This window comes from Triturus cristatus, chromosome 6 (assembly GCF_964204655.1).
Source record: "Triturus cristatus chromosome 6, aTriCri1.1, whole genome shotgun sequence".
Classification (NCBI taxonomy): Eukaryota; Metazoa; Chordata; class Amphibia; order Caudata; family Salamandridae; genus Triturus; species Triturus cristatus.
The window spans coordinates 576,741,788-576,758,450 of NC_140589.1; the positions used below are offsets into that span (position 1 = coordinate 576,741,788).

Genomic DNA, 16,663 nt, shown 5'->3' on the forward strand with positions numbered 1-16,663 from the left:
CACAAATAAAATTGTACTATAGCTGACAGTCCGTTTGTGTAGCAGGCATGCATCGGCTTTGTAGGCCAAATCTGTTACCATGTGAAGTCAATATACTGTCACTGTAGTCTTCACACGTTTGGTCACCTCATGCCCATGCAATAGGCCACCCAGTGGAGTCAGAATTGTGTAAATTTTAGATTGTAGGACTTTGGCCATTTGTGTAAAGTTATGGTAGTTTCTGTCACAGAAAAGTGATGAAATTGTAACCTACTAATGCCATAAGTTGACATTTGCAGGAAACTCGCAGTAATAAAATTGGTTAGAATTCACACAAGAAACATAACCCTGAATTCACTGTGTAACTGGTTTTCAGTCAAGGGTTGGCAGATTCTCCTGTGAGCTGGCAAGTTCAGGGCCAAAATATTGCAGTCAACGGCTTTCTCGCATCAAAAACATTCCCTGGTGTCTATTATGTGGATTCCTGCTCAAATCCATAGATTTTCAATAGCCCCAACACTAAGGAGCCAACAAATCAGTGCAGGGGTGCTTAGACACCTAGAAATAGAAACCTAATGATCTCTAGTAGTTAAACATATGGTTGTATTAAGTTTCAGTTCAGACCACGGACGATACTTGTGACCAACAGACTGGTACTCTAAACAGTCATTTCCACCGGCCGGTTGGTTGTAGGTGGTGCTTTTTGTTTTGAAACCTCAATAAAAAGATGTGAGCCACAGACAGTCATTTCACTCAATTACTTTCCAAATTTCCTAAATGCACTACACCAGTTTACTGCATGTGGATATGATGACCTCCCACTCAGGATTCCTAGAGGAACAACGTTGGGGATCAGCACCTAGTTTATTGTTTTGGGCACCCTGAAGCCAAAAGAAACCTATCCTCATCTAGGACGCCACGCTCTGAAGACACAGAAGAACAAAACTGAGGGTCAGTGTTTGGCAGGGATACGTTCCTGCGAGAGGGAGATTTGGATGACATTTCCATGTTTTGGAAACAAAACTGATGAAAAACCTGCCACACGTCATTTTTAACACCTTCCAACAGGTTTAGTACAGACTTTTACTTCTCCTGGACTTTTTTGTGGCAACAAGGCGGCAATGTTATGGTACAATCTATAGCTGACCATGATCATATTGGCAGCTTCAGTGAGTTCTTACTAGGACAGTGGGTTTACAATAGCTTTTAAGGAATTTTCATACATCTGTCCTTGCTACTTTGAAAGTGCAATTAGAAGTCAGCAGCTCCTAGATGCTTTTTAAAAAATTTTACATTCTAGTTATCTTTACCTGATTTTCCATCAATGCATCTGTCTTTCTGGCAGTGCATTTCTGACTGTACTTAAAGAAGAAAAGTCTACAATATTTAATGTAGTAAATAAATATATAATAGGAATAAATGTTATGTGACAAACAAAGAAAAGGACTTCAACTCACTGAGAAGTTTGATCTGTAATTTCTTCTTCTTTTAGAAAGACAAAGTTCTCCGTAGCTTCAGTGTTCAAGTATCCAATGTCTGGTCCATCAATATATGGTGTAATAATCCTCCTTTCCATTGCTGGAATCTACATTTGCAAACAGTGCAGTGTGTTAGTTTCTACCAGAGATGTATTCTGATGAACAAGCTTGCTTTATTTTGTCCTTATGACATTGTGGCTTGTGCACAGTCGATTTGTTTTCACATCCCGCAGCCTATAAATGATCCTTTGAAATTCGTTAATACTAGTCTGGGTGCTGTCAAGCTTAATTTGGGGAATTTCTATGAACTGTAGCAGAATATACAAATTAGTGACTGACTACACAACCAAGTAAAAATACATGTAGCCCTCCATAGGCCATTACATCAATCATTACATACACTTTTTAGATGTACATTTTCCACCTTGCAAAAGATAAATGTTTGAGGTCGCTGGTCTTCAGCCACTGATATTTCTTCATTTGAAGAGGGCATCATAGGTGAAGCACTTCCAGTTGAGGAAATCTGTAGACGATCTCAGTATCTGGCCTGGACAAAAATGCTTCAGTGTATTAAAATCAGCAACATGAGACTAATTTGATCCTTGGTTGGGGTACCGAGTCTTTAAACCAGCAAACTATTTCCACATACTTTATGAGAAATGGAAAATGCATGTAGATAATCTATATGCATGTTGTAGCTCCACCTTTTTGAGCTACCAAGTTATTATAATACCAACTTTTGGATTTCTAAAGAGGAAATAGGTGTTAATAAAAACAATCTTAACCCCTCGAAAGGTGGGCGCCCAAACGGGGTGCCTATAGACATGATCAAAGCTCACCATCTGCTTTGTGAGGGAATTCCTTTACAATCGTTTTACTAAGGTCTTGGAATCGTTAAACTTCCCTCCCTTATGAAGAGGGGCTATTATACACACCCTGTACAAAAAGGGTTCAAATCAGAAGCCAAGTAGTTATTGTCTAATTGCTTTGCTATATTTTGAAGGAAAACTCTAAACAAGATTAGCTTATTACAACAGGCCTCTGACTTTAATCTAGCTCCTATGAAGAAATCTGGATTTAAAGAAGGCTGCTCGACTGTTGATTATATCACTGCACTAAAACTACTGCCCAACAAAACCTCGAAAAGCAGCCTAAATTTATACACGTGACATTGTCCATTCGTCGGTGTTTGACAAAGTCAATCGACAAAAAATCTGGGGGATTTTGTCCAATTATGGGATTAGTTCCACTATTATTAATTTTTTTAATATCTCTGCATGACAAAACTTGGCTACAGTTAAAGTTGAAAAAAAAGTCTTGTCACCAAAAATATCACAGCCAATCGACTAAAACAGGGCTGTAAATTTTAGCGCCACTTCTTGTGGATTTATCCAAATTTGTTGAATTCTCCAGTGGCAAATTAAGAGGTAAACCACAAAGTTACTTGGCATATGCTGACGATATCATTTTACTTCCATTGTCTAGCTCTGAACTTCAATTACTACTATGGAATCTACAAAACTTTTACTTAGAAATTGACTTAAGTCAATCTCAGTAAAATAAAGGTTATGATCTTTGGCAAATATCGGAATCATGTCAAATTAAAAATGGACGCCGAACTTCAGGAAGAAGTACCAATATACTACTATTTGGCCTTTACTGTCAAAAATACATTAAGATGGTGAAGTCATCTTTCCAATTTAAAAGCTAAGGACTGCACAGTCTCACTTTCAGTCAAAAACTTTACAAGAGAGTTTGAGGGTACTGTCTATCCCTAAAGGAGTTGGAAACAAAACTAGTATCTACCTTACTGTATGGGGCAATAGTACTCTCTGAGAAATCCATTAACGATCTGAATAAAATGTATATAAAGGAGCTCAGATCCCTATTGAATCTTCATTCGTCAATTCCTCATTGTAAAATGTGACTGGAACTATCTTTGACTCGACTAACTGTTCTTGTTACTCATCAGCAATGTCAAATTAATGGCAAACAAAGACTGATTGAGATTTTTGATTTACAGTATGGTAACAAATCATCAAGACTTACCTCTTGGGCTGAATTTGGCATCTGTTAATAGAGCAGTCATGGAAAACAATCTACGGTTATCTGTAGAGCTTATAAAATTGCCCTGTCCGGAGTGAAAGACAAACCCTCTGGAGGAGTTCAAGAGCCACAGACTTATTACCATTTCAGAAATATAGACATGCTCATTATACAATGAAGTCGTACTCAAGTGTAAATGAAGAATATTTAGCATCTAATCTTAACTCAAGATGCAAACTAAAATACAACATAATTAGTTTTTTGTTGATACTGATAGCTCAAATTGAGGGGTCTTGGAACACTAACTGTTTAACCTCAAAGACCTGTCGTCCATGTAATTATAAAGAGGAGTCCATTGAGCATTTAAGTTGTGTTCTAGTTTATTAGATATGAGGAAGAGATACCTGAAAATGCATCTAATTTTATTAATTGCAGATCTGTCAACGAGGCGGTTGCCTGTTGGTTTTCTACAAATGATTGCCAATTTATTGAATAATTACCAAATTTTTAGATGATGTTTATTATCATCCTAAGGAAGTGTCAATGAAATATAGATTTTATGGAATATTTTGTAAATATATATTTGTGATATGAGGGTATTTATTATTGTGATGAATATTTGAATATAATTTAAACAATAAAGACATTCATTCATAGTTGAAGCACAAGGAAACATACAAATTAAATAACTAGTGGCAAATAAAGCAGGATAATTAATGGATTAAAGATAAGAATGGATGGCTCAGTTACTTGAGTAAGCTGAACTCTTATACCTGTGCTAGAGTTGGCAAGAAGAGTATCACTAGGCACAAAGGAATCCGTCTATATTTCATCTCCCATGCCATGTTACATGAGGTCTAACTTAGAGACAGCTTTACCTGTCTCGCCAGCCTTGCTAAATAAAAGAAAACATAAATAAAAAATACATAACTATATACACATTCAGAGAGGGGCTTTGTCTTAGCCATCTGTATCCACTGGTCTGTTATACTGTCATTAACATTTTGCTTTCCATGCACCCCAGCATACACCATGAAGGAATGTGCCAGCCCACTTCAGTGATTGGCTCTCAAGCAGTGGGAATTACAGCATTTTCGCCGCTCACAGGAGTACATGAATCTAAAATGAAGTGCACTTTCGCACCCAGCAGGTGGTTCAATACTTTACTTTGCCAAATTTGTCTGTCTAAGTGTTTAGTTATTCATTTTTCAGCCATCTTTGTGTGTTTCAACTATGTCTTCAGCTGACAGTAATTCAAAGCTAGCAGTGAGGGCCACTGGAATTATGAGGCACAGGAGTTTCAACTAAATTATGCAGTAAGAAAAGCCAAATTATGTGACATTTTGTGATAGTATATATTTTGCCAGTTTGACACGTTAACACTATCTGTGCGAAGGTTTCACCTTATTAGTACCAGTCTGACACACAAATACAGCAATAAGCAACAGAGAGATGACCAGTCAACCTTTGTAAAGGGTCTTCTACTGTGCAGCAACTAGTGTTCTTGCGTTTTCAGTAACTTTTGATAAATTTGAGATACCAGCACAGATTATTTTGGTTAAAATCTGTAGATTGTGTAGCAGATGATGGATTATGCGGCAAAACTAAAATCCATAACTATGAAGAAAACACTATGGCCACAAAACCACATAATTACAGTGGCCCTGCCAATGGTATATTTTCTTTCACCGATAAGAATCATATTTTCCTGTGATGTGCATTTAAACTAAGAAGGGTTTTTATACCTGTACTACACTCCTGAAGATCAATTTCTTTTCACTTTCAGAGCAATGAGGGCAGGTGGAAAAATTTCAGGGGAACCCACACTTCAGCATGTAATCAATCATCCAGGAAAGGAATAAAATTAGAAGCTAGTTAAAAGGCAACATTTTTTTCCTAAACATCCTCTCCTCAATGTCCCAATTATTTTACTGGATTTGCAGGGTCATAGAAGGACGCAGCAATTCACACAGGAATTGCTAGATTCTGCACCAAACATTTAGGTTTCTGTGAGTCCTAAAATAGAGGATAAAGTTGCCCTTTTGAGAGATTAGTGAGTAAAAACGCCACTTGGAACCACTCTCTATACTCTCTTGGAGTTTGCAAGTCAGCTTATCTGCATCCCCACCCACTCATACAAAATTGTGGGCCTTTGCATTGATCAAGCTTGATTGTTGTTCTGTGAGCCGGTGTAACTTTTGTAACTTCCCTAAAGTACTGTGTCAGTTAGTACAGAGTGCTTCACAGGCTAGACGCACCTCTTGATCAGTTACTTGTTTGAGATCAATTACTTAATCATAATTAATCTCTGCAACCAGTGGAAACAGCTGCTCAAATCAAATTCCTTAGAAATGAGCAAGAGAAACAACAGTTCAGATCAAATAAATGTGTATTGGGGCATGAAGTTCATATATACAATAAAAACAAGATATTTATAAACCACATTTAAATATCGAGCAAGACTAACTACAACTTCTAAAAACACATTTGTTATCAAAGTAACTGAAGAATGTCTTGTTATATATGAATAAACAGACAAAAGGTTATCATCATAGGTCCACTATTCGAAATGAGACGATAAGATCTAAGGGCCAGCTTAAGAAATTAAGAGTTATGGCACCACCTCACCGCCACCTTTCCCTATTAATTTTCAAATGGCTCCCAAAGTTTGGTGTTATGAGCTAAGGCAAGCTAGGCTTATTCCTACAACCACCACCACATTATGCCACCTCCACCCCACCAGTAAGGATACCACCCAACGGAACCCCCAAAGAGTGCAACTATCAAGGTTACTTGAACCCACACAGTGGATGCGAGATTGGGGCTAATAGAAATGCCCACAACATGGCTCCTAAACAACATGCAAAGTGTTCGCTGCCTGCAGGCTCCACTTCAAAAGATGAGAGATGGAGTGGTGTGCGCAGCATCTGTACACCATTGGGGCAGAGCATCAGAGTAAGGAGCCAGAAGGGACAAAAGCACGTCCAAGGGACACAAATCGGAAAATATTTTAACACTCAAGTAGTTAGTACTTTAGTGTTTACCTGTAGTTAAGGGACTCTGACGCATGATCTTGGCCCTTGCTATCATAGTAATGCAATATTAACATCTTGTTATTGTTTTTTATCGTGGCATTGTTTGGAGATTGGTTATGCTTTCACATATGTTTACTAAATTATTACGCATCACCTCCATTTCGTTTTTAAGTACAACATTTTCATTCAATTTCCATCCTTGTGTATTTCTAGATCACATCTCAGGAAGCACAGGCTGCCAGTTCACACATTTGTATCCAGTTAAATTATTTAAAAAAATATTTTGCCAGCTAAAGAAATGAATGGTACAAAAAAAAGATTATCTTATTGGAATTCTGTAAGGATAAAATGAGCACTGCCATGGGCTGCTGAAAGTGGGCTGACAATGCTCTGAGCAAGTATCGTAGGAGAAAGGCAATTTGAACTACATTCCCAACTATAACACAATATAACATCGGATTTACAAAGCTCCTTTTCTATAATGTTGAGACAACTTTTCTTGTTTAATGTTCATTTATTTTTCTTTGCTAATGCTCTAACGTTCATTACCATAATAGTTACACATTAGCCATACACATGATTGTTGTATAAGAGAGACACTATGCTTTTACAAACTTCTCAGAACCTGTTGGAGGGGCCCATATATAAACAATGGCAGGGTCTCCAGAAGGTCTGAATGCATTCTCTATGGTAGTCCATCCCACATAACCACTAATCCTTGTCTATTGTTTGTGCTCCAAGAAACTATGGAGAATCCGAAAGTGTGTGTATGGGGGGGGGGGGGGGGGGGGGGTGAGGCGAATGAAATACAAAGGGTCATCAAAGAATCTCTCGGCATGCAACTGCTCTTGCCGTCAGTCCGATAGCTCATTGTCTTTCTGGTTGGTTTCTTTCCATGTAGCGGTCCCCAGTGGATTCTCTACACAATCTTGAAATTATAGACTATCTCTTCTTTCAACATACTTCATACTAAGCACAATTTTATTGATATTCCAAAATTTGATGCGAGACTGACCCGGAGGCTTCCAGCTGAGTTGCGACCGTATCAAGGGGCGCAAGTGGAATGGATCACCGGGCAGGAGAGTTATTATATATAATGGAAATTCAAAGATTATAATATGGCAATATTTTATTTGAGAGGAAACTGAATAATCAAGGAGAAGTATGACTATTTGGATAAACAGACAAAATAATAAAGCGACGAAAGGATAACTATAAGCCCTGAAGAAGCACAGTGGATCGCAAAACACGTATTGGTATTGTCTTTTTCCGACTGCATAAGACAAATAAAATTAACAGAACAAGAAGATTTATTGTTTATTGATGATTATTGATGTTTTTTGGGAATATCCCAGTGTTGTTTGACGATATATATATATATATGACTGCTAGGAGCTACATGTGCTGTGAAGGATCCCCCCCGGAGTCTCCTACTTGGTTGCTAGCAGGAACCGCTCTGTGAAATCATTTGTTCAGCTTGATTGGACTTTCAAATGCGGAACAACTCCCTCAGCTCGTTTGGTTGCTGCAATGGCCTCACTGCTTCAACTGTGGATGCAACAGCCGAACAATGACATTGGCCATGTGGGACTGAAACTGCTGCACGAACACAGACAGACTGGGATTGAAGCAGTGGTATGATAATTTTGGCCTGTCCTGGACTACAAATATCTGTTTGGCCCAGGGGGCTGCAACAGCTTTGCAACTACATCAGGTTCTCAGAGGAGCACCAGCTGTGAGATGATACAAGCCCACCTAAGGCTGACTATGCACTCCACACAGAAGGGCTGCTGCACTACAAAGATGCATTGGGTGGCTATGCACTCAGACAGAGCGACGCATGGCTCAAACTGCAGCTCCTGAGGTTTCTCTCCCTCACCACTGCTCATCTTTAGGAAAGAATCCCAAGTGCCAAATCTGCTTCAGAGAGAGCATCGCAATCAGTTGCATATACACTAGACCACCAGGGCTAAGATACTTAAAAACAAAGTAGACTGTGTGCACTTATGACCTGGTCATCACTACTATGGGGGTCAGCCATTAAGGGGTAACCATGTTATGTTACGACTAGGGCTCCCTGTTGTCCGTTTTTACTGATTTTTACAGATAAATACAGACAGAAAACATTTATTTTCATGTCTGTATTTAATTTTAAATGTGGACAAAAACGGAAAACAGGTTGCTTTTTCAGTAATTCTAAATACTGTCTCCCATGTCTGCCAGGCCGATTGCTGTATGGATTGATAGGTAAGAGGGTTAAAAAATAAAATAATTTTGGTAATGAGGCTTTACCAGCAGGAGATATGCACAAGGTTGATACTGAAATGTGCAGATTTTCATATAAGAGCATTGATTTATCTTCTGCGGGTGTTCACAGAATTGAAACTTGGTAGGCATTCAAGCATTAGTGCATATTTATTGGTTAAACCCAAAATAAATATGGATAAATACAGATAAAATTAGCAAAAAAGATATATGGATAAATACAGAAGGATATGCCAAAAAAATGAATACCATAAAACCAGGAGGACTAGTTATGACATGCAGATGTGTAGAGCGCATTGCCACCCGCAAAAATATCCTGGCGTTGACGAGGTGCGAGTCTAGTCAAAACTAGAGCTTAGTTGGACTACTTGGAAAACTAAGTCTTTGGCTTCCTACGGAATTCAAGAAGTGAGGAGGCGGCTCTAATGTGCAGCGGAAGGCCGTTCCACGCTTTGGGAGCGAGAAGGGTTTTCTGTATGCATGGGATGTGTGCAAGTAGGAGTCCAGCCAAGAGAAGATGTTTGGATAGTTTGCAATAGCAGATGCAATTGTTGAGGTATGCTGGGCCAGTGTTATTTAGTGCCCGGAAAGTGTGGGTGAGGAGTTTGGATTGTGCTTGTTTGTGTATGGGAATCTTTCAGGTGTTGCAAGATGTGAGAGCAGCTTGGAAAGTGGAGAGTGATTCTGGCTGTGTTCTGAATGATCTGCAGTATTCTGGTGAGTTTTTTGTTGATCCCAGCATAGAGCAGAGGGTGTTCACGCAGTCCAGCTCGCTTGTGAGAAGGGCACGCATAACGGTTTTCCGGAAGCTGTTTGGGAGCCATTTGAAAATCTCCAGCCGCATCTCCAGGCGCATCTTTAGGGTACAAAAGCATGAGGCTGTGACGGGGCTGACTTTGGTGGTCGTGTCGAGTTTGCTGTTTTTTGGCATGAGTGGTGTGGGGGGGGGGGGGGGGGATTGGTTCTAGCTCTGTTGGCCATTAAGTGGAGTCCCATGGCAAAGTGCTATTCCCGAAGATCACAATTTTGGTCTTGTCGGTTTTCAGCTTCAGACAGTTGGTCTTCATCTGGTGGGAGATTTTAGTCATGCAGGCATTGAACTTGATCCAGGCACCAGGTGTCTTGTCTGTAAAAGACACTATGAGTTGCTAGTCGTCGGTGTAGGACTGTTGTGAGAGCGAATGATGCTTGCTAGCGAGATCATGTAGTGTTAAAGAGGATCGGGCTCAGGGAGGATCCTTGCGGAACTCTGCCATTTAGGTCGCAAGTGTCCAAGGAGTACAGTGCCAGGCTGACTGGGTCCCTCAAGTGAGGAAGGAGCTGATCCATCGGAGTGTGTGTCCTTGGATTCTAATGTCGTATAGGCGTTGGGTGAGGGTGGGATGGAAGACCATGTCAAATGCTCTAGAAAGGTCCAGGAGGATGAAGGTAGCTGTGCCTCCTCTGCCCAGAGTCATGGGGATGTTATCCATTGTAATGATGAGGGTAGTTTGTGTGCTATGGTTGGGTCTCACTGAGTGGTCTCAAGTGTCTGGTGGTTGAGTTATTCGGTGAGGTGTCTGTTAAAAGTTTTCTCTAAGACCTTGGCTGGGAATGGTAGCAAGTAGATTGGTTAGTAGTTGGAAAGCGTTAAGGGGTGTGCAGAGGATTTCTTCAGCAATGAGAGGACAGTTGCGTGTTTCTAAGCATCTGGAAAGGTCGCAGAAGAGGTGGAGGCGTTCAGAATGGGTGTAAACATGGCGATGAGTTTTAGTCCTCTGGAGTAGGCATGGTAGGAGTCTGATAGAGCACCTGAAAGGATAGACTTCATGCTGGCAATAGTTTCCTCTGGGATGATGAACAACCATATGGTTAGCATTGGCTCTCTGTATAAGATTGAGAGGTGTTTGGCGAGGCCTGTCGAGTCGAGTTGCAGGTAAAGTTGCTGTAAATGGTGGTGATTTCTTTGTTGAAGACTTGAGAAAGATTCTTTCAGAGGTCCTGTGGGTGGGCGATCGAGTTGGAGGCGCTGCTAGTGAGGGGAAATCCTGCACGATGACAACAAATTCTTTGCTTCTGTTGGTGCTGGCATCGACGTGGTCTGCCAGAGCAAAACTTTTGGTGGCCTGAATCATTTAGAGGTAACATCTCAGAGTGGATGTGAAAGTGTTCCTGTCTAAAGTGTTCTGGCTCATTCTCTTTTTTGCGCTCCAGTTGTTTCTAGTAACATTTCATCAGTCTGAGCTCCTCTATGTACCAAATAGACTGGGGTCTAGAATATGAATAACCAAAAGGTCAGTTCTCAGAGTAGGATGTAATTGCTAGCATCGAGAGCGAGTGGTGCAAATAAGTCCACAATACTGCTGGTGAAATTGGCCCAGTGTCCCAGTGGTCTATAAATAAGAATGCTGCTTAGGGCAACGGCTGTGATGTGGAGTTTGAACAACAGGTGTTCCATGTTGGAGGATGATGTTCATGGAGTTTGTGCAGCTGATGGTGTTCTTGTTGGCAAGTCCGCTGCCAGGCTTGCGCGTGCTGTCTTGCCTGGCGATATTGCAGCTGGGTGGGATATGGCTGGAGTGATGTCAGGTGGCGATGCAGGGTTTAGTCAGATTTTAGTACTGAAAAGTAGGTCCTTCCTGTGTAGATGGATGATGGCAAATCCAATGATGATGCTTCCTGTGCAGATGAATGATAGGAAATACAGTGTTGTTACTTCCTGTGCAGTTTGGACAGAGTGTCAGAGCAACTGACTTCTGCCTTAAACTGAACTTAGTATTATTTTGTACAGCTGCGTGATTAAAAGTACTTTCTTTTTCTTAAAATATAAGCATTAGTGCGGAAATCAAAGGTATTGTGTCTGTTGGTTGATTGTTGAGTTCTGAGCTTGTGTACCCTAACACAACCTCCCTTAGGAGCCTGCGACAGCTTGCTCTCACTACTCTGAGAAACAAGTGCAGAAGAGCTATTGGTGGAAAGGGCTGCCAAGTTCCACTGGAGTCAGAACACTTCTCGAAACAAGAGATACTTTGGAAATTCCAACATGTAGAACTGCAGATATTGCACATTCTTAGCAGAGATGAAAAGATTGAGCCAAGATCTCCCCATTCATGGAAAAGACCTGCACTACATCAGAGTGCAACTGCCATTTGTGGTCCGCAAGGAACTGATGGCTGAGTATGTTCCACCTGGCACTCAAGGAGCCTACCAGGTGAATCGCTACCAGGAAATGTCTTGATGGTCCAGCGATTTTCAGAGGCGCAGGGCCTCCTGGCACAGGGTCCGTGACCCCGTCCCGCCCTGTTTGTTGCAATACCAAATGGCAGTGGTATTGTCTGTAAGCACCAGTACCAACCTCCCCTTGATGACTGGAAAGCATTCAATGACAATCTGGAGGCCTTCAGCTCCAGAAGGTTGGTGTAGATGCAGGACTCCACCGGAGACCTCTGACCTCCACCTCTCTGAGGTAGCCACCCCAACCCAGAAGTGATGCTTCGGTCACCATTGTCAGCTAAGGATGGGGACGGGAAAATGTTCCTGTCCTACCATGAACCGCAGGTATTGCCAGATTCAACACCACCATCCAGTCTCCAGGGACAAGGACAGTGCCAGGGTGAGCATTCTATATTTGTCCTTGCAGAGGAAGGCAGTGAGAGGGTGCAAGACTGAAACTGGCCGAAGGACTCCATCCTTCTTTGACAATTGTAGTTAACAGGAATAACAACCATGGCCCACTTCGAGAGCATGTCTGCACGAGATGGCCAAAAGGGCTTGGACTTATTGCCGTAAGATGGATGTCACTCTGGTCGGGGTCGCTGGAAGATGCAGCGTTGTGACTATAAATGGCTGGTAGTATCCCTTCTCCCCTTCTCCTGTTTGATTTTATGGCCTTCCCAACCTGGCAAGAATCACTGGATCCTGCCTCCACCCAAAGCGCTGTACTCCAATGAGGACACGCTAAAAGGGTGTGGCAGGTGGGGCCTTGTGAGGGCGCGGTACAGTAGGCCGACTATAACTGCTTGACCCCAACTGCGGGCTCGTGGGTGTTATGGCCTAGAACTGACTGGGCAACTTGCTGAAGCGGAACCAGAGTGGAATCTGCCTTGTCCTCAAAAAGGTGAGTACTGTCAAATGGCAAGTACATAAGTAACAACTGGCCGTCGCCTGAAAAGCCCCTTGACAGCAGCAAAGCGTGGTAACTAATAGAGACACTAGTGCCAACCAACCTAGGACTGGTAAATGGTGAAAAATAGAACACAAGAATCAGCCCTAAAAAGGAACAAGGAATTCTGATCTGGCTAACTAGACCAAATCCAGCCATTCCATACTGGTTCAAATATAACATGAACTGTATCAACATGTAATCCTGTCAGAAGAAGGGCTGCCTCATCTTCTGCACATCAAATAACCACATCCACTGCTGTTACAGCACTAGGGTGCTGTGCAACCCATATGACTTCCAATACATAGTGGTACAGCAGATAGACACTTTGTCTCAACCTTGACCTGGTCATGAAAAGCCATGTCTGAAGGGTGGCATGAAGAATCTATTCCTCCCAAATGAGAGCAGATCTATCATAAACGGTAGTGTAAGACTTGAACACAAGCAGATTAACAGTTCTGGTAGACATCTGTATCCTTTCAACAAAAATTACCTACCCCAAATATGATGAAGCTTTCTGGGAACACTAGACAGCATAAGAATGTTAGAAAGGTTCAATCTGAATCTAATTTGCACTCAAGAGAAGAAAATCTTTATCCTAGACTCCTGGCTCTCAAGAAATCGCCAAATCAATGTCTTATCCTTCTGCTTACACATGCTCCGCCGACTTCAAATGATCTTTAAGTGGATCCCCTCAGAGTCCAGAGTTGCTCCTGATCAACAAAATAATCACCTTCAAGCTCCTCATACACTCCTATAAGGCTCTCCACAAAATCGGACCTGCATACCTCATCAAAGCCTCTTCTTTTACACTCCCACCAGACACCTCCGCTCCGCCAACCTGGCCTTGGCCACTATCCCACGGATCATCAAGATCACGGCCACAGGAAGATCCTTCTCTTATCAGCTACGAAGACCTGGAACTCTCTTCCCCTACATCTCAGGCAATCACCCTCACTACCTCAATTCAGGAAGGACATCACGACATGGCTCTTAGACTGAACTGGTGTACCCTCACTCCACCCCCAAATGCCTTGAGACCCTAGCGGGTGAATAGCTGCGCTCTATAAGAACCCGGATTGATTGATTGAGAGATGTCACAGTGAGACAGAAAAGGATAGTGCAACAGTCCTATCAATAATGAACAGAGGGGTGCTTAAGCAGGTGGTTACATGAAACAAAAGGTTCTCCGGAAGAACTTGGTGTGACTTGATCTCAGCCTTGTGACACCGCCAGTATCCACTGCTTGGAGCACAAACACCTGTTGTCCCAAGATAAAGTATCATCACCAAGGAGTTATAAAGTGCTGGGACCATACCAAATTGCAGAACTGGAAGTTGACAAACAATGAACCTTGCTACAAAATTCATCCATGAATCAGCAGAAGCAAAGAAAGAAACATGCATTCTTCATGGAGAATACACAAACCTAGAATTCAGGGCTAAAGATACCATGCCAGGACCGCTACATCAAGACATTCCCAAGAAGGGGGATTCTCAAACTCTGGAACCCATTCCATTGCCTGTCGCACAGGGACCGTAAACTCCCAGGTAGGAGACATGTCATGTTCAGCAGAGGGGCAGAAAGAAACAGAGTTAACATATGGACTCCTGAAAGGAAATGGTAAACTGCCATACACAATCCAAAGCCCTTGATGGTCTGCATTGGCGTAATGCTTGCACATCCAGCCAGAACGACCTTTAACTCACAAGACTTAAACACGCTCATTTGAAGATGCAGTAGGATGGTCTGGCAGTGCCAGCTTGGAGGGACGAGGAGAAAGATCACTGCCACTGTTAATCTTGATATGCCATGAAAGCACAATGCTCCCTGTAAACCACAAAGTCACAGACTGCTGTTGACCAGGCTGAGAATGCTGGCACTGCTTGTAAGGCTGTACTCTTGTAGGGGGTTTTCTCATATAGCCCTTGAATCTCCTGGGCCATTTGAGCAGGATATTTGTGCGCAAGAACCTAGGCTACGGTCACTTAATCCTAATTGCCAAAGAGGCGGAAGCCATCAATGAGCGCAACCATCATTTTTGCCTAAACGTTTCCAGGGAGATCAGTGGATCACATCCAAGTGTGTCTAAGAATGGTCCTATGGGCTTGGCAACCAAGTTCTTCAGGGTGTCAGGACCTAATCTAAGAATTAGCTTGGCCCCAAATCCACCATGACTAAGGTTACCTCATGAAGTTTTAGTTGACAAAATACATTATTTATCAGAAAGAAGGTGATTTTAATAGCTAATCATTTCTGGAATATAACTTCTGTTGTCAAATGAGTTTTTATCAATCCATAAATTAGAAAACAACAGAAGAACAAAGTACTTACCTAGTGTAATGCTATTTCTAGTGGATTCTCTTTCTAATCACAGATTCCACTCCTTATATTACTGGCCAGGTGCCAGACTCGAACCGGAAAACTTCACACGGCAATTCTACTGCATGTCGCAAAGTGGCATCATGTGGTTCTGCCCTGACTCAACACCACCCATGTGATGAACGGAGGTGCATATAAGCACCATCCCTCTGCACTAAAGTCTGTTTCTTGACTTTTCCCTTTCCACACCCTCAAGTGCCAGTGTGAACAATTTTTAAACCAGTGCGATTAATACTAACTGGGGACCTGTTAGAATGTTAGAAAAAGAGACAACTCCACAGAACAGGGAGACAGAGGGAAGTGAGCAATATGCAGTTAGAGTACCCACAAGAAAGAGAGTTACCATAGGTAATTCTTCTCATGGAAACTTCTAACCACTGATATCAAAGCAATGCCTCCCTGGTGGAGGGTCTGTGGAGTAAACTCTGACCAAAAAGCATTGCAGAATCAAAAGGTTGAGATATTCTTCCTGCCTGAGCTGGCCGTCAAGGCAGTAATGCTTTGTGAACATATGCGCGGACGCCCTCGTCTCACTTTGGCAAATGTCGAGGACAGAACTCTGTGAGCCGAACACAATGGCAGCAGTCTTCGACCTGGTTGATTGAGTTCTCAGACTTTCTGGGGGTCTTGGACAGTGCATAACAGATCTTAATGGAGAAGAGTATCCACCTTGACAGGGTTCGCTTCTGAGCAGCTTTCCCTTTCTGTGGTCCGGAAAACACCACAAAAAGTTTATCGTCCAATCGATAATCCATGGTACGATCAACATACAATCTTAACTCACTTTTGCGGTTAAGTCAATGAAGTCGCTCTTCCTCTTTTGAGGCGTGAAGGGGAGCAAAGAACAATGGTAGAGTAATGGTTTGCCCAACATGGAAAAGTCACAACATTTGGCAAGAATACCACCGGAGCCCTCATCACCAGCTTGTCTGGAGAAAAGGTGACAAGCTGACAATCGTAATGAGGAAAACAGTCTTTAAAGTTATAAGACACGATGACCAGCTATGCATCGGCTCAAAGGGCACAGACATGAAAATTATCTAGACGCAGTTAAGGTCCCACTGTGGCATCAGAAACGATTTGGTAATTGTTTGTCAAAGTGTGTCAAATCTTTTATAAATCTCATCACAGGTGATTTAAACGGGATGGTTGGTCTAGCAAATGCAGAAAGGTTAAAAGTGCTGACAAATACCCTTTAGCAGTGCCAAATGAACAGCCTTGCTGGGTCACAGATAAAACAAACAAAAAAAAAACGTTTGACAGCTTTACCTGTAAAGGGTCAGTCTTGCGAACGCCACACCAGGCCATACATTTGTTCCAGCCATGCCAGAAACTGA

General features: G+C 42.0%; 1 protein-coding gene across 4 annotated transcripts in view; it reads right to left on the reverse strand.

Annotated features, from left to right (window-relative positions):
* Nucleotides 1-16,663, reverse strand: part of IBTK (inhibitor of Bruton tyrosine kinase) — a 700,505-nt gene that overhangs the window by 230,729 nt on the left and 453,113 nt on the right. For all 4 annotated transcript variants that reach the window (XM_085611015.1, XM_085611017.1, XM_085611016.1 and 1 more), the window contains one exon: nt 1,437-1,564. In XM_085611015.1, coding sequence (XP_085467141.1) covers nt 1,437-1,564 — 128 coding nt within the window. The remainder of the gene's footprint in view (nt 1-1,436; nt 1,565-16,663) is intronic.